This window comes from Sinocyclocheilus rhinocerous, unplaced genomic scaffold, assembly GCF_001515625.1.
Source record: "Sinocyclocheilus rhinocerous isolate Xijiao unplaced genomic scaffold, SAMN03320098_v1.1 scaffold7095, whole genome shotgun sequence".
Lineage (NCBI taxonomy): Eukaryota > Metazoa > Chordata > Actinopteri > Cypriniformes > Cyprinidae > Sinocyclocheilus > Sinocyclocheilus rhinocerous.
This window is the reverse complement of record NW_015631046.1, coordinates 10278-29877: the sequence shown is the minus strand read 5'-3', so window position 1 is coordinate 29877 and position 19600 is coordinate 10278. Positions and strand designations below refer to the sequence as shown.

The window sequence follows — 19600 nt, the reverse complement described above, 5'->3', positions numbered from 1 at the left end:
GAACCATGGTTACATAAGTAACCTGAGACGTTTTCTAACTCCAATGACAGATATTTTTCCTCTTTTAGGCATAAATTCACACATTTTTAAACCTAAAATTTTTAAACCTTAATTTTTCAGAAAACAAATCTTAACATCTTAAATCATTGTGAATCTTCAGTAAATGTATCTTGATTTAAACAATTTTAAATATTTGCGCCTGAAAACAAGACAAAAGTAATAAGGAAGAGCGTGACTTTTTGCATCTGTTTCTCATACTGAAATGCTAAAGTTCAGACACTGAAACAACTTATGTTGTGATGCGTTTGCTGTGTGTGTGTGTGTGTGTGTGTGTGTGTGTGTGAGTGTTTATTGTGTCTACGGTTTCATAATGTGTTAGTAACAGGCGAGGTCAGGCCTTCACCCTCCATCAACACACAGCAGCTTAAAGACGACAAAAATAACCTGACATGCTGCAGCTGATCTTCTGCATGCGTTCAGGTTTTTATCACACGTTTGAAGCTGATTGAGACCTTATGATAACCTGCCAGAATCAAGAGCGCATATTAAAGTCACAATAAAAACCAAGGCTGTAACTTTTGAGTTATGGTCTCAACTCACAGAAGTAAATGTGAAGATCTTATAAATGATACATTTTTGTTTGCTCAGGTTGCTCTTTCATGGCTCCGGAAACACACTTCCCAGCAATATTTCATTTAAATATCAACTTTGTCTCAGGTTTTTCTCTCAAAATTCCTTAAAAATATAAAATAAACAGTCAATGTTCAAAAAAATGTTTTGTAGCTTGGTCGATTCAATATATGGAAGCATGTAAGTTCAGTTTACTTTCATTATGTAAGTTTGGTTTTTATTTAGTTGTTTTTCTCAACCATCAGTGAGACTTGTTTGACGTGAGATCATTAGCAATCGTCCCTATAGAAAAGCATTTATTTTAGAGTAAATCAACATTTAAGATAAAAAGTTTAGTTTAGTTAAACCCCATTAATGTGTCTTGTGCATTATTATTATTAATATTTCATTTGATATATGCATGGCAAAAATACAACATATCATTTAAAATATTTTTTTTGTCAACACAATACTTCAAACTGGAAAAAAAACTAAATTGTTTTACTCTGTATTTTTGTATTGTTTTTCAGTAAAAATATTGAAACATTCTTAAATCAATATACATCTACTGGAGAAATAAATTATATTTGTTTAAGCCTTGTTTTCTGAAAAATGGTTTAAAATTAAGCAAATTTGAACAAGAGAAAATATTTGCCAGTGTGGTAAGAATAATAATTTTCCCTTTGAATTAAGGTTTATTGGCAGATTTTTATTTTCTTGTTTTCAGAATAAACGTAATTTTGAAACCTATTTCAGAAAACAGATGCTTCATATCGAGTAGGATTTACTCTAAAACAATTTTAACTCAGAAAATGTTAGTCAATTTCAAAGTAATGGCAAGTAACACATTGAGTTAAATTTTGAGGTGGAAAAAGTACTCCAATAATCTTTGAGTCTGTTGTGGTTTATAAAGTTAGACATCTCTTTGTACAGTCTCACCAATGAGATAATAATGGAAAATATGATGAGCAGTCGGCTTAACTGTACTTTCAGTCATGAGCGCGGCTGCACATCGATATATATAGACATATAGTATATATGAGCGTCGACTCGAGTTCAGCATGCCAATGTTATTTCAGCATCACTGAGATACTATTATAGTTTTTCTTAATATTTTATATTTCATTTTATTTTTATATTTTCTCTTCTCACTTAAATTTTAGTTACATTTTTACAAATTTTGTTGTTTTGTCATTTTTATTAGTTTTAGATTTTATTGAAATGTATATATAGTATTTTTATGTATTAGTTTGAATTCAGTTCCGTTTTTTTATTTTTTATTTTTTTTATCACTGATATTCTGTTACAGTTCTTGTTAATATTTGGAATTAGATTTAATTTTTATATTTCCTGTTTTCATTTTAATTTTAGTTAAAGTTTCAGTAATTTTTCTGTTTTTGTAATTTTTTTTTGTATTATTAATTTGTATGTATTAGTTTTAATTCAGTTCAAGTTTCAGCTTTATTTTTATATACTGTTACAGTTTTTGTTAATATTTTAAATTAGATTTTATTTTTATATTTCCTGTTTTCACTTTATATTTAGTTAAAGTTTTAGTTATTTTTCTGTGTTTTTGTTATTTTTTTGTATTAGTTTTCTTTTTAAAAATATGTCTATATAGTATTTATTTTTATTTAAATTAATTAATTTAGTTTGAGATATTTTGGTACTTCAGTTTACTTAATGAAAATAAGAAATGTTGCTTTGGCCACTTACTGAAATTTTTTTAATGTACTTTTTAAATATATTTTATTTCAAGTATAATGCAAATGTTTTTGTTATGGTTTTAGTTTATTGTTTCATATTTTTATTTCAAGTAATGAACATTTTTTTATAGTTTCAGCTGACAGTAATACCACTGGAATGCATGTCTGCTAATGTCTGCGTATATAAATACACCAGAGAGTGTGTGTAGAAAAGGGTTTAATGACTTTGCAGTGATTCCATTACTTATCTGCATTAACGGCTTCGGTTCAGCTGTAGTGACAATGACAGCTGTTTGTGCAAACGTCACTCTGAGCGCTTTCACGGCTGTATCTCATCCTAAACCAGACTGCAGGACGATTCAGAGCTCAAAACCGGAGCAAAACGGAGAAAGCCATCGATGGAATGAAACGTTAAGAACCTAAATATGTTTCTCTTGAGACAGAACATCGCAAAGCAGCACGCGAGCAGTGACGTCGCACCGAGAACCGCCGGACGCAAACCCAACTCTGACAACTCCAAGAGACAGACGCGACGAAAAGCCAGCTGCGTTGAGAATTTATCGTCAGTCGATCGAATCCGCAAACATGCGACCACACATCTGGGCTACAGCACGCTCAGCCTGGCCATGCGAGGTCTGGAGGAGATGCCGGACGAATTGTGGGAGCTCCAGGAGCTTCAGAAGCTCAACCTCTCTTTGAACGCCCTCTCCATTCTCCCATCCAGCTTGGGGAACCTGGAGAACCTGGTGATCCTCAACGTGTGGGGGAACGAGCTGCTCAGCCTCCCGCCAGAGATCGGGCAGCTCGGGAAGCTGCGAGTGCTCTTCGCTCACAGGAACCGGCTGAGCGATGTTCCCGAGGAACTGAGACGCTGCTCCAACCTGGAGGTCCTGAGTTTGGCCAACAACCAGATCGTCACACTTCCCAACAGCCTGTCAGAGCTGCGCCGGCTCACCAAACTCAACCTCAGCCACAACCACATCCAACACGTCCCGGCCTGCGTCTACAGCATGAGGAGCCTGGTCTTCCTGCATCTGGCCAACAACCGTTTGGAGAACCTGGCCGATAAGATCCAGGAGTTGGTGAACCTGAAGATCCTGATCGTGGAGCAGAACTCGCTGCAGGCTCTTCCCAGGACGCTGTGCTGCCTGACGGGGCTGGAGCTGCTCAACGTGGACTTCAACCGGCTGCAGAGCGTTCCCGATGAGATCTACAAGCTCCGCAGGCTGGAGAAGCTCGCCTGTCATCCACTGGATAAAGGCCTACATATCGTCCACAACCCGCTGGTCAAGCCCATTAAAGAGGTTCTGCAGGGAGGTCTAAAGGCACTTTATAACTACCTCAAACCTGCATGAAGATCATTCACAAAGAAGACGCAAATCGGATTGCTTTTTGTGAGTGCAAAAAAAAAAAAAAGCAGAGCAAAAATGAGTTTCTTTCTCTGTATTTTGTCTTGTTTTCCAGTTCAAATATCTAAACATTTAAAACAAACAAACAACATATTTACTAACGTTTTCTGAAAAATGTTGCAAATTTGTTTAAAACAGGAATTTCCCCTTTGAATTAAGTTTAGTTTTCTGACTCCACTGGAAGATATTTTTCTTGTTTTAAAAATAAATTTGCTTAATTTGTCAGAAAACAAGACTTTGTATTTTAAGTCATTTTGCTTCTTCAGTAAACGTATCTTGATTTAAGAATCTTTAGATTTGAGATTTTTACTAGAAAACGAGAAAAATACTGAAGAACAAAATAATTTCTGTGTACAGACAGAGTAAAGATGAAATAAAAAAAAATTTGTACAGTTTTTTTTTTACAGTTAAAAGAAATAAAATTTTACTAGAAAAAGATAATTGGGTTATAGGTTTTACAAGAAAATACTATTTTAGTCTTTCAACTTCAAAAGTTCATGTGTAATTCAATGTGTTGCTTGCTCTTTCTTTGTATTTGTGAAATTTACTAGCAATTTCTGAGTGAAAATTGTTTCAATAATATTTTGTTTCTATAAATGTTTTCAGTGTAGGGGCCCGTTTTGAATATTATTATTTATTTTTATATTATTTTCAATTTTCACCTGAATTTTACTTTTCTTTTTCTTTTTTAGGGTTGTTTTCATTAAATCGTATATTTTTTAATTATATTTAGATATTATTTAACCCACTGGTCAAGTCCATTAAAGAGGTTCTGCTAGGAGGTCTGAAGGGACTTTATAACTACCTCAAACCTGCCTGACGAGTCAAAGCAGTGCAAAAATGACTTTCTTCTTCAGTGTTTTTGTCTTGTTTTCCAGTTCAAATATCTAAACATTTTTAAATAAAGATATATTTACTAATGGCTTGAGTCTTGTTTTCTGAAAAATGTTGGGGATTTGTTTCAAACAAGAAGAATTTTCCCACTGAATTAGGTTAAAAAAGTTTCTGTCCTGTTTTCCAGTTCAAATATCTAAACATTAAAAAATGTTGATGCTTGATCTTTCTAACACTCACATGCATGTGTTTTCATCAGCACACACGTCCGATAGAGATGCTTCTTGTAGAATTCAGCCACCAACACAGAAATCTTGATCTAAACTGGAACCTGTGTGCGTGTGAACAGGGTAAAGTGTGTTTAAAAGACATAAATCACTGTAAACAGAAACAGGAACAACATGATAAATTAACCAACCATGACCCACAAGAGAGAAACCTATCCAGGTTTTCCAGCAGAGAGAGATAGAGAGAGCAATTGATGAAAAAAATGAAAAATAAAAAAATTATTTTGACCTCCAAACCAAACTCCAGTGTTATTCGGCCCTAAACAGAACCACAAAACTGGCAGGTTACTTATAAATCAAACAATTGGTAATGTGGTGTTTTGTTTCATGTTCATGTTTTCCATGTCTTTTATTTTGTAATTGTTTCATGGTCATGTTAGTGTCATGCTTCCCTTGCCTCATGTCTCTCTGCCTTGTGTATGTGTCATGTTCTGATTGGTAGTCTTAGTCATGTGTCTTGTTCCCCATTGGTTTGTTCATGTCATGTGACCCTCCTTGTCTGCTATAAGTAGCCTTCATGTTCCCATTGTGCTTTTGTCGTGTATTGAATGTATTTAACCCGCTGTCGGTGAGTCTAGTCTGTTTATGTCAAGTCTGCTCCTGCTATGTCTGTTCAAGTCAAGTCAAGTCAAGTCAAGTCAAGTCTGTGTCTTGGATTATTGTTTGGATGTTTGGATCACTCTTGCACCACACCGCTGTTGCACTTCACCCAGACTACAGTTCCCATCATCCATTGCACTGATTACACACACAGTTGATTGCACACAGCACTGATTGCACACAGCTGTCATCAATCACACCTTCCCTATATAACACTCACTCTTATCCCCGTCAAGCTGCCGAGTATTGTATAGCATTTATCACTCTCTTAGCGATAGCTACTCTACGGAGCTGGTTTACTTTTCTTAGTCTTGCCTTGTCTGTTTCCTCGTGTCCTTTTCTTCGCCTGTGTATCTTGGGTTCCCCCTCTCGTCTTGCCCTATTCTGATACTGTTTGCCCCTGCCTGGACCGTGCCTTGTACCTGGACTTCTCCCTCTAGTCTCGCCCTATTGATCCTGTTCGCCGATCATAGACCCACGATAGCCCTAGGATATATTCTTGTGTCTTGCCTTCTACATACCTGTTGCCATTATCTGACCCTTGCCTGTCTCTACCATGTCTATTAATAAAGCTTTGCACTTGGATCCGCACATCTCACATCTCATCACCCCCGTAACATTAAGTCACATGCAAAAAATGTAGGTGTTATTTTTGACTTTAACTTGCCTTGAAAAGCAAATTAGCTCAGTTGTTAAAAACAGCTATTATCAATTGAGAATCATTTCTAGACATAAATCAACACTTTCCTTTCAAGACTTGGAAAAAGTTATTCATGCATTTATCCCGTCACGATTGGACTACTGTAATTCCTTATACCTAGGTCTTCCCCAATCTTTACTGGCTCGTTTGCAGATGGTCCAGAATGCAGCAGCCAGATTGTTAATGGGTGCAAAAAAACGTGATCATATCACTCCAATTTTAGTGTCGCTCCACTGGCTTCCTGTCTCCTTTAGAATTCAATTCAAAATTTTGTTGATTGTTTTTAAAGCACTTAATGGACAAGCCCCATCATACATTTCTGACCTTATCTAATTTAATTCTGCTTCTAAGTCTCTCAGATCTGCTAATAAAGCTCTTTTATATGTCCCACAGTCACGACTCAAGTTTAAAGGTGACAGAGCCTTTGCAGTAGCTGCCCCACGGTTATGGAATCAGTTGCCACCTGACATTAAGAGTGTTCAGTCTATTTCGATTTTTAAGTCTAGACTTAAAACGCATCTTTATTCTATGGCCTTTCCTAATTTTTAATTTATGGATTAGTATTGTTATCTTGGATTTTAATTTGTATTTTATTTTTTATTTTACTGTATTTTATGATTTTTTTGTACAACATTTTGGTCAGTGTAAGCTGTATTTAAATGTGCTCTATAAATAAAATTTACTTATTTTATTTATACATTTTTTCTCATTTATTGTCTCATTTATTACTTTGGTTGTGTAATTATATTCTGTATTTTACACATCTAAAATGCTTTGGCAATACTATAACACAAATGTCATGCCAATAAAGTAACTTAAACTTGAGAGCTGTAGAGAGAGAGGCGTCAGCAAAGGCAGACAACTCACCCTGGAAGGAGACAATGACAAAAAGCTGACCGTGAACCTTTATCACAATGTCACAGTCATGGTCCAGGGACCAGAAACCAGCCTTAGGGTGCTTTCACACCTGGCCCGTTGTATCGGAACCTGGCACGTTTCCCCCCTTAGCTCAGTTCGTTTGGGCATATGTGAACGTCTTCGCCATTCAAAATCAAAGCGCACTTTTTCATTTTATAATGCCGTCTTATTGCTCTTCTTCCTAGTATGTGCATTTTAAAAATGTTTTCCCGATGAATCCTGGACTCCTGCTCAAAATGATAAATTAATATAACGACAGATACAAAAAAACAAAACAATAAGCCCGCAAAGCTGTTGTCGTTCCATCCTGACGGATGACAGCTGTGACAGCTCAGTGGAATCCCGGAAAATAAACTGTGAACGTTGACCAATGAGACAACAGTTTACTTGCGCGTGACTTGTATTAACAAATTTGGTCCATTTAGAAACTTTGCCATGTGAAAGCGAACCGCACCAAGAATAAAAAGCAACATTGTAATCATTTTAATCCCTGTTTCGGAACAAAGCAATCGATCTACAGGTGTGAAAGCACCCTTAATGAATTCCAGAGGCACTTTAGAAACCTTAAAGGGGAGGTTAAGAAAATTAAGAAAGATCCTGAAGTAATCACATCGGTTACAATCACTGACCCCAGCTCAAGGACTCCTCTAACACACAGACACACCAGCACTCCTGCGTCTCAAGATAAAGCCCTTGAAAGATAACATCACTGAGATGGAGCAGGACCTCTTCCTGTTTAAAGAGGAAACTAGCAACAACCTTCATCAGCTCCTGAACCTGACCAGCCATCACAGAATACAACAACTTCAACTGCTCTGCTCTGCCATCAGACACCTGGAGGAGGACAATCGGGAGCTGCCACAGGAACTGAGGAGGGTGAGAAAGGGACTGGTTAGAAGAGAACAACATGGCCACACACTGGAGAGACTGCTGGAGGAGACCAGAACCCATCCACACAATACAACAGCAGCAGTGTGTCAGCACACAAATACACAGCATCTCCACCCCAGAATGCTGCACAAACTCAACTCAACACCAGCAGAGTGTCAGCACACAATCTCAGAGCCCCTTCACTCCTGCAACCCGTCAGTCTCCTCAAGCCCATCAGAACCTCAAGAAGGACAGCAGCACTCAGATTCATCCACCAGCTACAACATCATCCACGAGCAACAGCAGAGAACAGAAGAAAAAAGACAACATCGTCATCCTCTGCGACTCCAATGGCCACCATCTTGACCCCAGATGACTGTTTCCGGCAAGATCCGTGAAGAAGAGGTTGTCCCACCTCACACTTTGCTTTAAAGGGGTCATCGGATGCCCATTTTCCACAAGTTGGTATGATTCTTTAGGGTCTTCATGAAAAGTCTATAACATACTTTGGTTATATCAATGGTTGTGTAAAACACCCTTCTTACCTGGGCAAAAACAGCTCTGATTACAGTGACCCATTTCGGTGCATGTCCCTTTAAATGCTAATGAGCTCTGCTCACCCCGCCCCTCTCTTCTGTGGGGTGACGAGCCGTTCTCTGAGAGACGCATTCGTCTCGGAACTTGCTAACAAGCACATTATTAGGAAAGGCGATTTGAAAAGATCCATAAAAAAACCCTTATACTCACTTTTTCTGGAGGTAAAGCTGATCACGAATGCAGTAACACAGATGCATTTAGGTAAAGCGGGGGCGCATTCCCCTCAAAATCAAAAGTAATCCACTGCGTCTTCAGTGGCTCAGATGTCGGGAGTAAATGACGACTGCTATGTTCATTATTACATCCAACAACAGAACACCTCAATCGCTTAGGAGCCATACTTGTCTACCCCTGCTCCGGCGTCGAAATGATGGCGGACTCATGACAGCTCACTCAGGACGGGTCTATGCAAATACGGCCGTGTTCGTCAATAATCATGGGAGGGGCCTGCCTGTGTGACATACATCAGGCCAGAATCTGTGCTTGATCTGAGAAAGTGCTAATGATTTTTGTGGATTTAAAAAAAAAAAAACACTGGGTGGATTTTTATCATTATAGGGTGGTTGTGTACAGTACACACACTGCCAACACACATTTCAGTTCAAACAACATGTAGAAGTGAATTTTGCATGCGATGTCCCCTTTAAGACTGCTGCAAGATGGTGCATTGCGTGCCCCGTCACACATCATACATTCACACAACGGAACAAACAACCTCAGCACCAGAAAAGTGAACGTCACGAAAGCCCTGTCCAATGTGGTGAGAACAGCTATCAGGATCTACCCCAGAGCCAAAGTCATCATGTCAGGGCTTCTACCTCGCTGAGACGTACCACAAAGGATCATCAATGCAATCAACGCGGGAAATGGCTAACACCTGTGCTCCAATACCGAATGTTCACACAGCCAACCATCAGCAACCATATCCACATCCACAGAGAGGACGTAAGACTGTTTGCAAAAACCATCACGGCATCAACCCTGAACAGCCCTCAGAAAACACGTGAGGAGAGGACTGGGCAGCTTCCTGGCAGTCTGACGGACAGTTACACCGCTGTAGTGGCACAAAGAGGTAGATCAGACTCCAGTGACCTTATCCAGATAGATATCCAGACAAAAAAACATGCTGAAAATTATATGTGACAATCTACTAGATTATGTACACAATGGGTCTATAGTCAAGAATTATCATTATTTCCTAATGACTTGTAATTTGTTTATTTACTTATTTATTTTTAAATGCAACATTTGTCAAATGGATCCACTCACTGTATTCCTATATATTCCCTATTTTACCATTTTAACTGATTAATCTACATTTTTATTTTTACATGACTAGGTCATGAACTCATACATTATTATGGTAATTACAATATCACTCAATGCCATCATTTAAAGGAGACATATTATGCCCCTTTTTACAATATGTAATATAAGTCTCTGGTGTCCCCAGAATGTGTCTGTGAAGTTTCAGCTCAAAATACTCTACATATAATTTATTATTTCATTTTGAAAATGCCTATTTTGAGTGGAAGCAGAAACATGCTGTTTTTCGGGCCTGTCTCTTTAAATGCAAATGAGCTGTTGCTCCCCGCCCCCTTTTCCAGAATAGAGCTGCGCCATTACAGCTCAGACTTGCAAAAACATCTGTTTTGGTTCTGAATATCATGTTTATCGCGCTGAAATCATGTGTTTTAAACCATAGGAGTTTAAACTTCTGATATACGGTTTTCTGAGCGCACACATCCGAAGCACACGCACAGAAAGCGGCTGTCACAGCATGTGAGTACTAAACACAAGTTTCTCATTCACACACAAGTTCACGTTAAAAACACACATGAGTTACAAAAACAGTCGGTTATGTCAGTGAAGAAATAAACAGCTGGGAAATAAATCGCATGTTTATTTTAGATCTGTGTGGAAGCAGCAATATACAGTAAATAAATTAATAAATGCACTGCTCTCTTGTCTCCTCTGAGGCTAGGACTGTAAATTGTGTTCTGTGCTCGTCTGTGCAGCCAGTAGCCAGTTAGTATGTTTTGCTCAAACTTTCGCATCCCTTTCCCACGTCACCAAGGGAGCGAAATCAGACGCGCTCGTTTTCTCAGACGCTTGCAGAAAAAGGCTTACCAAAACAAAGTTACTGGGTTAATCTTTTTCACGTTTCCTTGGTTGGTTGATGCACCGGGGACCTGATTTTAGCACTTAAAACCTGGAAAGGTCAGATTTTCATGATATGTCACCTTTAAAGTAACATGTTATAATATTCAAGAAGTGTTCTCTTCAGCTTTTGGGGAGAAAATTGCTAACCATGATTTTGTTAATAATGTAAATAATTTAGATATAAATAAATATAATAATATCAGATATTCAGAGTGAGCAGTAACCTCTGAAAACTATTCTGGTCTATTATTAATGACAGATTAGTTCAGGCCTTACCGATAAACATGGAGAAGTCTAAAATCATGATTTTTTATAAAAAGCCTCATCTTGCTGACAAAAATATGAGTTTACAATTGGGGGAATAATTCTTAACCACTGTTCAAATTCAACCCTCCCATTAAAATCGAAGGTAAAAGTGTGGACCTAGTTTCTGAAAAAGGAAAGGCCATGCTAAAGGTAAATGTGGACCACTTTACCCGCTATACCGAGCCAGAGCCAAGGTTGCCACTGTTTACCAAACACCATGCTAGAGACAGAGTCGTAAAATTTCCCTCCAAAGTTACCATTCCTCATTGGCTCACTCAAATCCCAGAGGAGTGACCTCGATAGAAGATAAAGGCCTCACATCAGTGACCCGTGCCCAGTCTGCGGTTCTGTTAGATTCTGAGAAGATGAGGATGTGAGCTGGAACGCTTCTACAACTCTTAAGTCTGCACCAGGCCTCGGCCTAGTATTTCCATTCATCAAGATCCTCCAACTCAAAATGGTTCTTTCTCATCACCTAACTTCAGCCAACCTACTGGAGCCCCAAAGTGCATCAGGACTCTCTTTCAAACAGGCGAGACGTGCAAGTTTCAAACTTAGTCTTATTAATTGATACATTAAGTATCATTTGCATCTTTTACAAAGGTGTGTTTGAAATAAGAAACTGATGTTTCCTTCAGGCTGTAGATCTGCTGAATATCAAATTGTACCATTGCTTCATGTTTATATTTCTCTTCTCTTTACTGCTTAAGCTTTAACCCTTTTTCCTATGCCAACTGTATGTGTATGTTAGACTAGTTTAAGTGTTTATGTAGTTAATAAAGTCTTACTTGCACCACATTTGAGGTTGTTCATTGTTTGCTCATAACTGGAGTCCCTAATCATGCAGATGCTTGCTACATGCTCGGAGTAGTATTGTACAGTAAGAAAGTTATTTTCGTTAACCAGGAAATTAACGTTCTTAGAATTAACAGACAGTTGACACTGAGAGGTCAAGTAAATACTTACAGCGGATCTAAATATGTATAATTAATTATTCATATTTCCCCTTTGAGCTGATTCGCTACAAACCAGTGAAATGAACTACTTCTGTGTACACTGCCTTTTGTAGCAGGATTTGATTTGGCCATTAACATTCATTTTATTTATTTATTTAAATTAATTTGTTGTATTTTTGTCAAATGTCCAGTACATTGTATATGTAAACCCATTGTATCTGGCAATAAAAGGGATTGATTGTGAAAAAGAACTTGTGGAGCATTTATTGAAAATTATTGGAAATTTGTTTGGAAACTTTACCTATTTAAACATTGTGGCTAAGAGGTTGCATGGGGAAAATGTCAAATCAGATATTTGTCACTTTTGTAATCCTGACTATTACTAGTAGTGTTTTGATGCGCCTTAAAAATTGTTGGATTTTAAAATGTAATTTAAACTCTTTAAAAGTGTAAATAGTTACACTTTAAAGGTTCTCTTGGATAGTTAGCAGATATAATAGGGTACAGTGATTTTTTTGTTTTGTTAACAAATGGTAAAACAAGAAATGTATGTGGGAAGTCTGCCAGTGTAAGAATGTGTTTGCCAATGAACCACTGGAACACAACATAGAACACTCCAGTTACTGACATAACCTCGGTTTCCTGAGATAAGGTAACGAGCGTTGCATTATGGGTTACACTTCTGTTTACCCTGTTACTGAAGCCTGATTTGTTAACGTTTGTGTAACTGCACAAACCAATGGCGCTTTAGCCCGCCAGAATGGGCGGAGCCGACCTGCATATAAGTCGGCTCAGAGCGCCATTCATCAGAATCACTTTGACTGAAGTGACAGCAATTGATTCGCATGCAAAATTATAAAATTTGGGGGGACGACCAGCTGGCAGCCGCACAAATCTCACCAATGGAAATCCTGCTGGACCACGCCCAGGAGGAGGCCATTCCTCTCGTTGAGTGGGCCCTCACACCAATAGGTTACTGCGAGCCGACTAAGGCATAAGCCAGGGCAATCACATCTACTATCCAGCGAGATAGTCTCTGCTTTGTGGCTGGCAGCCCTTTAGAGTGGCCTCCAAAGCACACAAAGAGCTGCTCAGACTGCCTGAACGACTTAGAGCGCTCAACATAAAAACTGAGTGCCCGGACCTGGCACAATAAGTTCTGACCCTGTTCACCGTCCTCCGTAGGGAGGGCCAGCAGGGATATTACCTGCACTCTGAATGGAGATGAGAGCACCTTGAGCACGTAACCGCTGCATGGTTGGAGAACGACCTTACAGTCGTTGGGCCCAAACTCAAGACAGGAAGCACTGACTGATAGGGCTTGCAAGTCACCCACTCGTTTGACCGATGCTAAGGCCAAGAGCAAAGCGGTTTTGAGCATCATGATTGTAGCGGCTCGAAGAGAGGGCCCTTAGAACTAAGGATAAATCACACGTCGGCACTGCCCACTGCCCAGCCAGCCACGAGAGAATGATTTGCTGCGATGGCTGTCACATAGACTTTATGTGTGGATGGGGTGTGCCCCTTGTCAAACAGTTATTTAAGAAAAGTTAGCGCATAGGACACATCACATGAATTCAGGTCCTGATCTCGTGCTGAACACCAGTCACAAAAGACTGACCAGTTGAGAGCGTAGAGACGTCTTGTAGACAGAGCTCTAGCTTCTAAGATGGTGTTAGAGACTCTCTTGGTGAGCTGGCTAAACTCATGTTGAGGGACCAGACATGAACGTTCCACAGCTCTGGCTGGGGATGCCAAATCTTGCCTTGTGCCTGCAAGAGAAGTTCTCTCCTTAGGCCACGGAGATGCTGATGTCAGCTGAATCATTTCTGGGAACCAAGGCTGGTTCCTCCAAAGTGGGGCCACCAAGAGGAGAGAACATCTCGTTTCCCTGACTCACCTGATAACCCGAGGGAGCAGAACGATTGGAGTGAATGCGTACAGACGGGTGTTGGGCCAGTCGTGGGCCAGAGCATCCCGCTCTGTTGAGAAATAGATTGGGCAGTGACAGTTGTCTCCGAAGGCGAAGAGGTCCACCTCTGCCTTGTCGAAAACTGACCAGATCATCTGAACCGATTGGGGATGTAGTGTCCATTCTCCTGGAGCTACATCGTCTTTGGACAGCATGTCTGCTCCCTGGTTCAGTCTGCCCGGCACATGAACCTCTCGTAGTGAGAGGGGCTTGCTCTGTGCCCACAGCAGGAGACATCAAGTCATCCTGTAAAGGAGACGTGATCTGAGGCCACCTTGGTGATTTATGTAAGCTACCACAGTCATGTAGTCCGAACGGACCAAGATGTGGTGTCACTTTAAGGCTGGCAGGAAGATTTTCAGGGCCCGACACACAGCCATCATTTCCAGGCAATTGTTGTGTAGGTGTTGTGCGTGAATCAACCAAGAGCCGAATGCCAGATTGCCCTCGTACAATGTGCCCCAGCCCGAGTTGGAGGGGTCCATTGTGACCACAATCATCCAAGGGGCCATAGCTTTGATGCAGCGATGGATTACACTGACATGATGTCGGCCCAGGTGTGGGACGGTACACAAGTCTTTAGCCAATACTGGAGGGGCCGCATGTGAAGCAGGCCCAGGGGAATAACTGAGGCGGCGGCTGCCATGAGACCGAGCATCCTCTGAAACATCCGGAGAGGACGTGTAGTCCCCAACTTTAATGACGCTGTCAGTCGCTGAATATTCAGGAAGCGTTCTGGTGAAATCCAGGCTCACATTTGAACTGAGTCTATAACCGATCCCAGAAAGGAGACCTGCCGTCTGGGAGTCAGAAAACTCTTGACTGGGTTGATTCTCAACCCGAGACGCTCCAGATGGTTGAGCAACAACGATCTGTGAGCGATTAGTTCCCGTTCTGATCAGGCCAGCATCAGCCAGTCGTCGAGGTAATTCATTAAAAGTTAAAATCACTGAATTAAAAATGAAAATAAATAATAAAGAAAATGACTATATTTTAATTGCTATAAGAAACACACATGAACTAATTTGAGCTTAGTAATTAGTACTGTAGCCTACTAGCTTACATTTGATTTACCTATTACACTAGTCCCCTTTACAGTTACTGCTATCATAAAAATACACTTATATGTAGGTTTAAAATTCTACAAGACACATTTAATGTCCAACAACAAATATTTTAGAAAAAATTATATTTTACTCAGAATTATTGCGCTCCTATTCGATTGCGCTCAGTCTGTTTAGTTATGGTGGCAGAAATCAAAGATTCAAAATATTATGCCATAATATTGGATTGCACCCAAGATGTTAGCCACCTAGAACAGATGTCTGTTGTTGTGCGCTACTGTAAGGCTTGGCAAAACACCATAGATAAAGGAACACTTCTTGGGATTTCTCATAGCTCCTGAAACTAGTGGTCTAGGCTTGTCCACACTAATTCTTAAAAGGCTTGAAGAATTGAACATCCCTTTCCAGGAATGTAGGGGACAATCTTTTGACAACGGTGCAAACATAAAGGGCCAAAATAAAGGTGTACAGGCTAGGCTGTTAGCAAAAAATCCACATGCTTTTTATGTGGCTTGTGGAGCACATACCTTAAAGGGTTAGTTCACACAAAAATGAAAATTCTGTCATTAATTACGCACCCTCATGTCATTCCAAACCCGTAGGACCTTCGTTCATCTTCGGAACACAAATTAAGATATTTTTGATGGAATCTGAGAGCTTTCTGACCCTCCCATAGACAGCAATGTAATTAACATTATCAACATCCAGAAATGTAGCAAGGAGATATTTAAAGTAATCCATGTGACATCAGGGGTTCAACTGTAATTTTATGAAGCTACGAGAATACTTTTTTGTACGCAAAGAAAACAGAAATAATAACTTTATTCAACAATTCGTCTCCTCCTGAACTGTCTGTCAGAAATCATAGCACGTCAGCTGTCTTAACCGAGGCTTGTGTACTGCATCATCACTGTGTCTGTCACATTATTAACTGTCTTGATATTTACTTTGAAAGCTGAAACTCGCAATTATGGTAAGGGGCGTTACATTTCCAAGGCATGCTTGTGGTGTCCGGCCAATCACAATGCACTGGGTCAGCTGGCGAATCAGAGCAGACTGTGCTTGTCGGAAGGAGGGGCTTTGTAGAAAACGATGCGTAATAGTGATGGGAAGTTCGGATCATTTTACCGACTTGGACATTTGGAGTCTCGTTCAGCAAAATGAACGAATCTTTTTTCTAGTCATTTCATTCATTTTAGCAAAATATAATTAAAATGTTATGTGTTACTTCCCTAACACGTCTACTACTTACGCTTTAACCAATGCAGTCTGAGCCGGAAAGAGAATTGATTAGTTCATCTCGAGTCTTCGGGTTTTTCGAGTCGATCGTTCATCACGTGACAATTCGTTAAGCTCTTGGGTCTGTCACGTGATGAACGAACGACTCGAAAAACCCCAAGACTCGAGAGATGAACTAATCAATTCTCATTCCTGCTCAGACTGCATTGGTTAAGCTCATGGGGCTGTCACGTGATGAACGAACGACTCGAAAAACCCCAAGACTCGAGAGATGAACTAATCAATTCTCATTCCTGCTCAGACTGCATTGGTTAAGCTCATGGGGCTGTCACGTGATGAACGAACGACTTGAAAAACCCAAAGACTCGAAACAGGTGAACTACTTGACTAATTCCAATAGAATGTTGCGCATGCGCAACTGAAAGAATCACTCCCCGAGACGACTCGTTCTTCCCGAGTCACATTAAAGAGTCGTTCAAAATGAACGAATCGTTCAAGAACGACCCATCACTAGCGTTTAAGAGAGGCGAGGCATAGAGGACCTACAATAATGTACAGTATTTGAAAAATAATGTGTTTTTTGAACATTAAAGCATGTCAACATATTCTGTTACACCAAATACATAAAATAATGATCTTTAAAATAGCATCATATGACCCCTTTAAGTGTATTTTTGGTATGAAATTTACTGCTGTGCCAAGCTGAAAGCTGGTAAGTAGTGGTAACTGTGTGCAGTGTTGAGAAATGTGTCCTAGTGATTATAAAATAAACTGTAACAGTTGCAAAAGCCTATCTTATTTTACACTCTTATCTAAAGAACCAGGTGTCCTTTCTCTCAAATGATCTTGTCTCTATCACCTCACCATCTTTACCACACTGTAATAGAGCATCAGCATCAGTCAAGGCTGTCAGTGTATTTGTGAAGCTCACAAGACGCCTGAATTCATAGATAATAGTTAATAGACCTATTTGCCACGCCGAGGCAAACCTTATAAGGCATGTAATGAGATGATGCAAGCATTTATTGTATGTGTGTGTTACTGTGTGGCGTTTTTAAGAGTCAGTCATAATTATGTGTGTTTCAGCCTCCAGAGCTGCTCAAATGGATGGTCACGTACAACACGTCCTTTAAATCCAGTAAGAAACAAGTAACTGCATCATTACTTTGTGTTAGAACCCCTCCTCTCTCAACGCTCTGTTCCTTGAGTGAAGTCTCAGCTGTCTGAGTGTATTCATAATAAACAAACTACATTTTTAACAGTATTTACCTGGAGAATATTGGTAAAATGTATTCTTGAGCTGATTTCAAACTAGTTTTGTTAGTTCTTGACAATAATTAAAGGGGCCATATCATGAGGAACACATACTGTAAAAACTCAAATCTTGTGTGTGATTGAACCAAAAAGCTGTTCCATTTCATATGCAAAATGGGCATTTACATGGAAGTCTTACATAGAAGGTACAGTGACCAAAAATGATCTGTTTATTTAAAATAAATACATGCATACATAAAACAATATTAATTACTATTGAACATTTTTTTGGTTTGTTTGTGAAAATTAGCACTTCAGTGTAGATTTTATTCTGAATTTAGGTAAACTTCATTTTCTTCTTAGTTCTACTTAATTTCTTGTTAAATATTTATTTTATAAATATCTCTTTAAATACTCAAGGACATCAGGAGTATGATTGCAATATTGTGCTTATTTCAGTTAAGTTACTTGCTCTGAAAGTTAAGTTACTCTGAAAATTTAATCAAATTACTGATTACTCCTTTTAAAAGTAATCACGTTACTGTTCTGATTACTTTATTTCAAAAGTAATTAGTTATATAACTTTTTTCCTCCATGAAATCCCAGCATATACACGCTCCCGATAAGTATTTGTTATTAAAGCATCAACATTCACAGAATACTGTTATTTTGAACTAAAGCAAGCGGCTGCTGCGTGCATGGTTTAGCATGGCAGAATGCCACCAAAGAGCGCTGCATTTATAATCTCTAAAAGACATCTCAGTTCATCGCAATCTCACAAATCTGTTATAACACAATAAATTAGGTCTCTAGATTATAAAACACTGCATTCTGTCAGCAATGTAACGCGGCAGTAACGTATAGAGACCTCGGTTTGTAACTATACTCTAATGACTATTTTGAAAATTATAATGCGTTAAATTACTCTGTTACTAAAAAAGTAATCAAATTACAGTAACGCGTTACTAAGTAATGCGTTACTGCCCAACACTGGTTAAGACATTATATTTTCACCTTTCCATGACACTGAACTGGTCTCATAGTGTGGATTAACTTCAATATATCACAATTCAGCCTCAATCACACCTATATATTCCCATGCAATCATTTGCAGCCTTTGAGTGGATCTCATGTGAACTGCACAAAAGGGAGAATCAAACTGAAGGTTATATAATATTAAAGTGCATATGCACCAAATAGCATCTTGGTGTGCGTTTTCATTTTTTATGAGGGAGAGCATCACCAGTTTGTTGGTTCAGTGGATGTGAAACCTTGATTGATCATTTGTCTTGATGGAAGGCCAGTGGTTTTGTGGTGGTGTGTTGTGGTTTTGAAAGAGCCTTTGTATTGTATGTAAACATCATTGCAGATCATTCTTGATGCCATCCAGCTAGAAAGCTACCAATGGATCAAACACAACAAATGCATCCTTTCTCAGAATTAATATGTGTACCATGGAGTACAGTACTTCACATAATCCAAATTTGCTGAAAATGTACTCACCCTGAGGCCATCCAGGATCCTATGGATTCATGGGTCCTCTGCAGGGCCGTCTGAATGGGAGCTGATAAAAACCTCACAATAATCCACACGACTCCAGTCTATCAATTAACATCATGTGAAGCAAAAAGCTGAATGTAAGAATCAAATGCAGTGAATTCCTATGGCACGCATTCACTGCATTGTTGAGCAGGTGATGGAATGCTACATTTCTCCAAGTCTGTTCAGATGTAGAAACAAACTCATCTACATCTTGGATGGTCTATTTTTTCTCACATTCTGTAAACCGATGCACTCACATATTCTGTCATTTTTATATATACTGCAGGTTTTAAATATAGCAACCTGCTAATTAAGATCTTTGTCAAATTCCTTTTCCTTACCAAATGTGCAACCTTCTTTCTTTACCCTATGTTTGGATGTGAGATATGAAACCCTCTCTTAAATATCTATCAGACTAATCTTAATATCATACTTCTGACATGTTAAAATGTGCAGTCCTGGGGGTCCTCCAGGACAAGAAAACCCCTGATTTAGTATTTATGTTGTAAGTGAAGCAAATGCAATTATTCAAACGATTTATAAATTTATAAACAGGTTGGCAAAATTCTCTGAA

At 39.1% G+C, this 19600-nt stretch overlaps 1 protein-coding gene across 1 annotated transcript; it reads left to right on the top strand.

Annotated features, from left to right (window-relative positions):
• The first annotated feature begins 2609 nt into the window (after positions 1–2609).
• On the top strand, positions 2610–3733 carry LOC107741121 (leucine-rich repeat-containing protein 30). The gene has a single exon (XM_016553713.1). It carries the CDS (start codon positions 2741–2743, stop codon positions 3668–3670), a length of 930 nt encoding a protein of 309 aa, XP_016409199.1. The 5' UTR covers positions 2610–2740; the 3' UTR covers positions 3671–3733.
• Positions 3734–19600: the final 15867 nt, after the last annotated feature.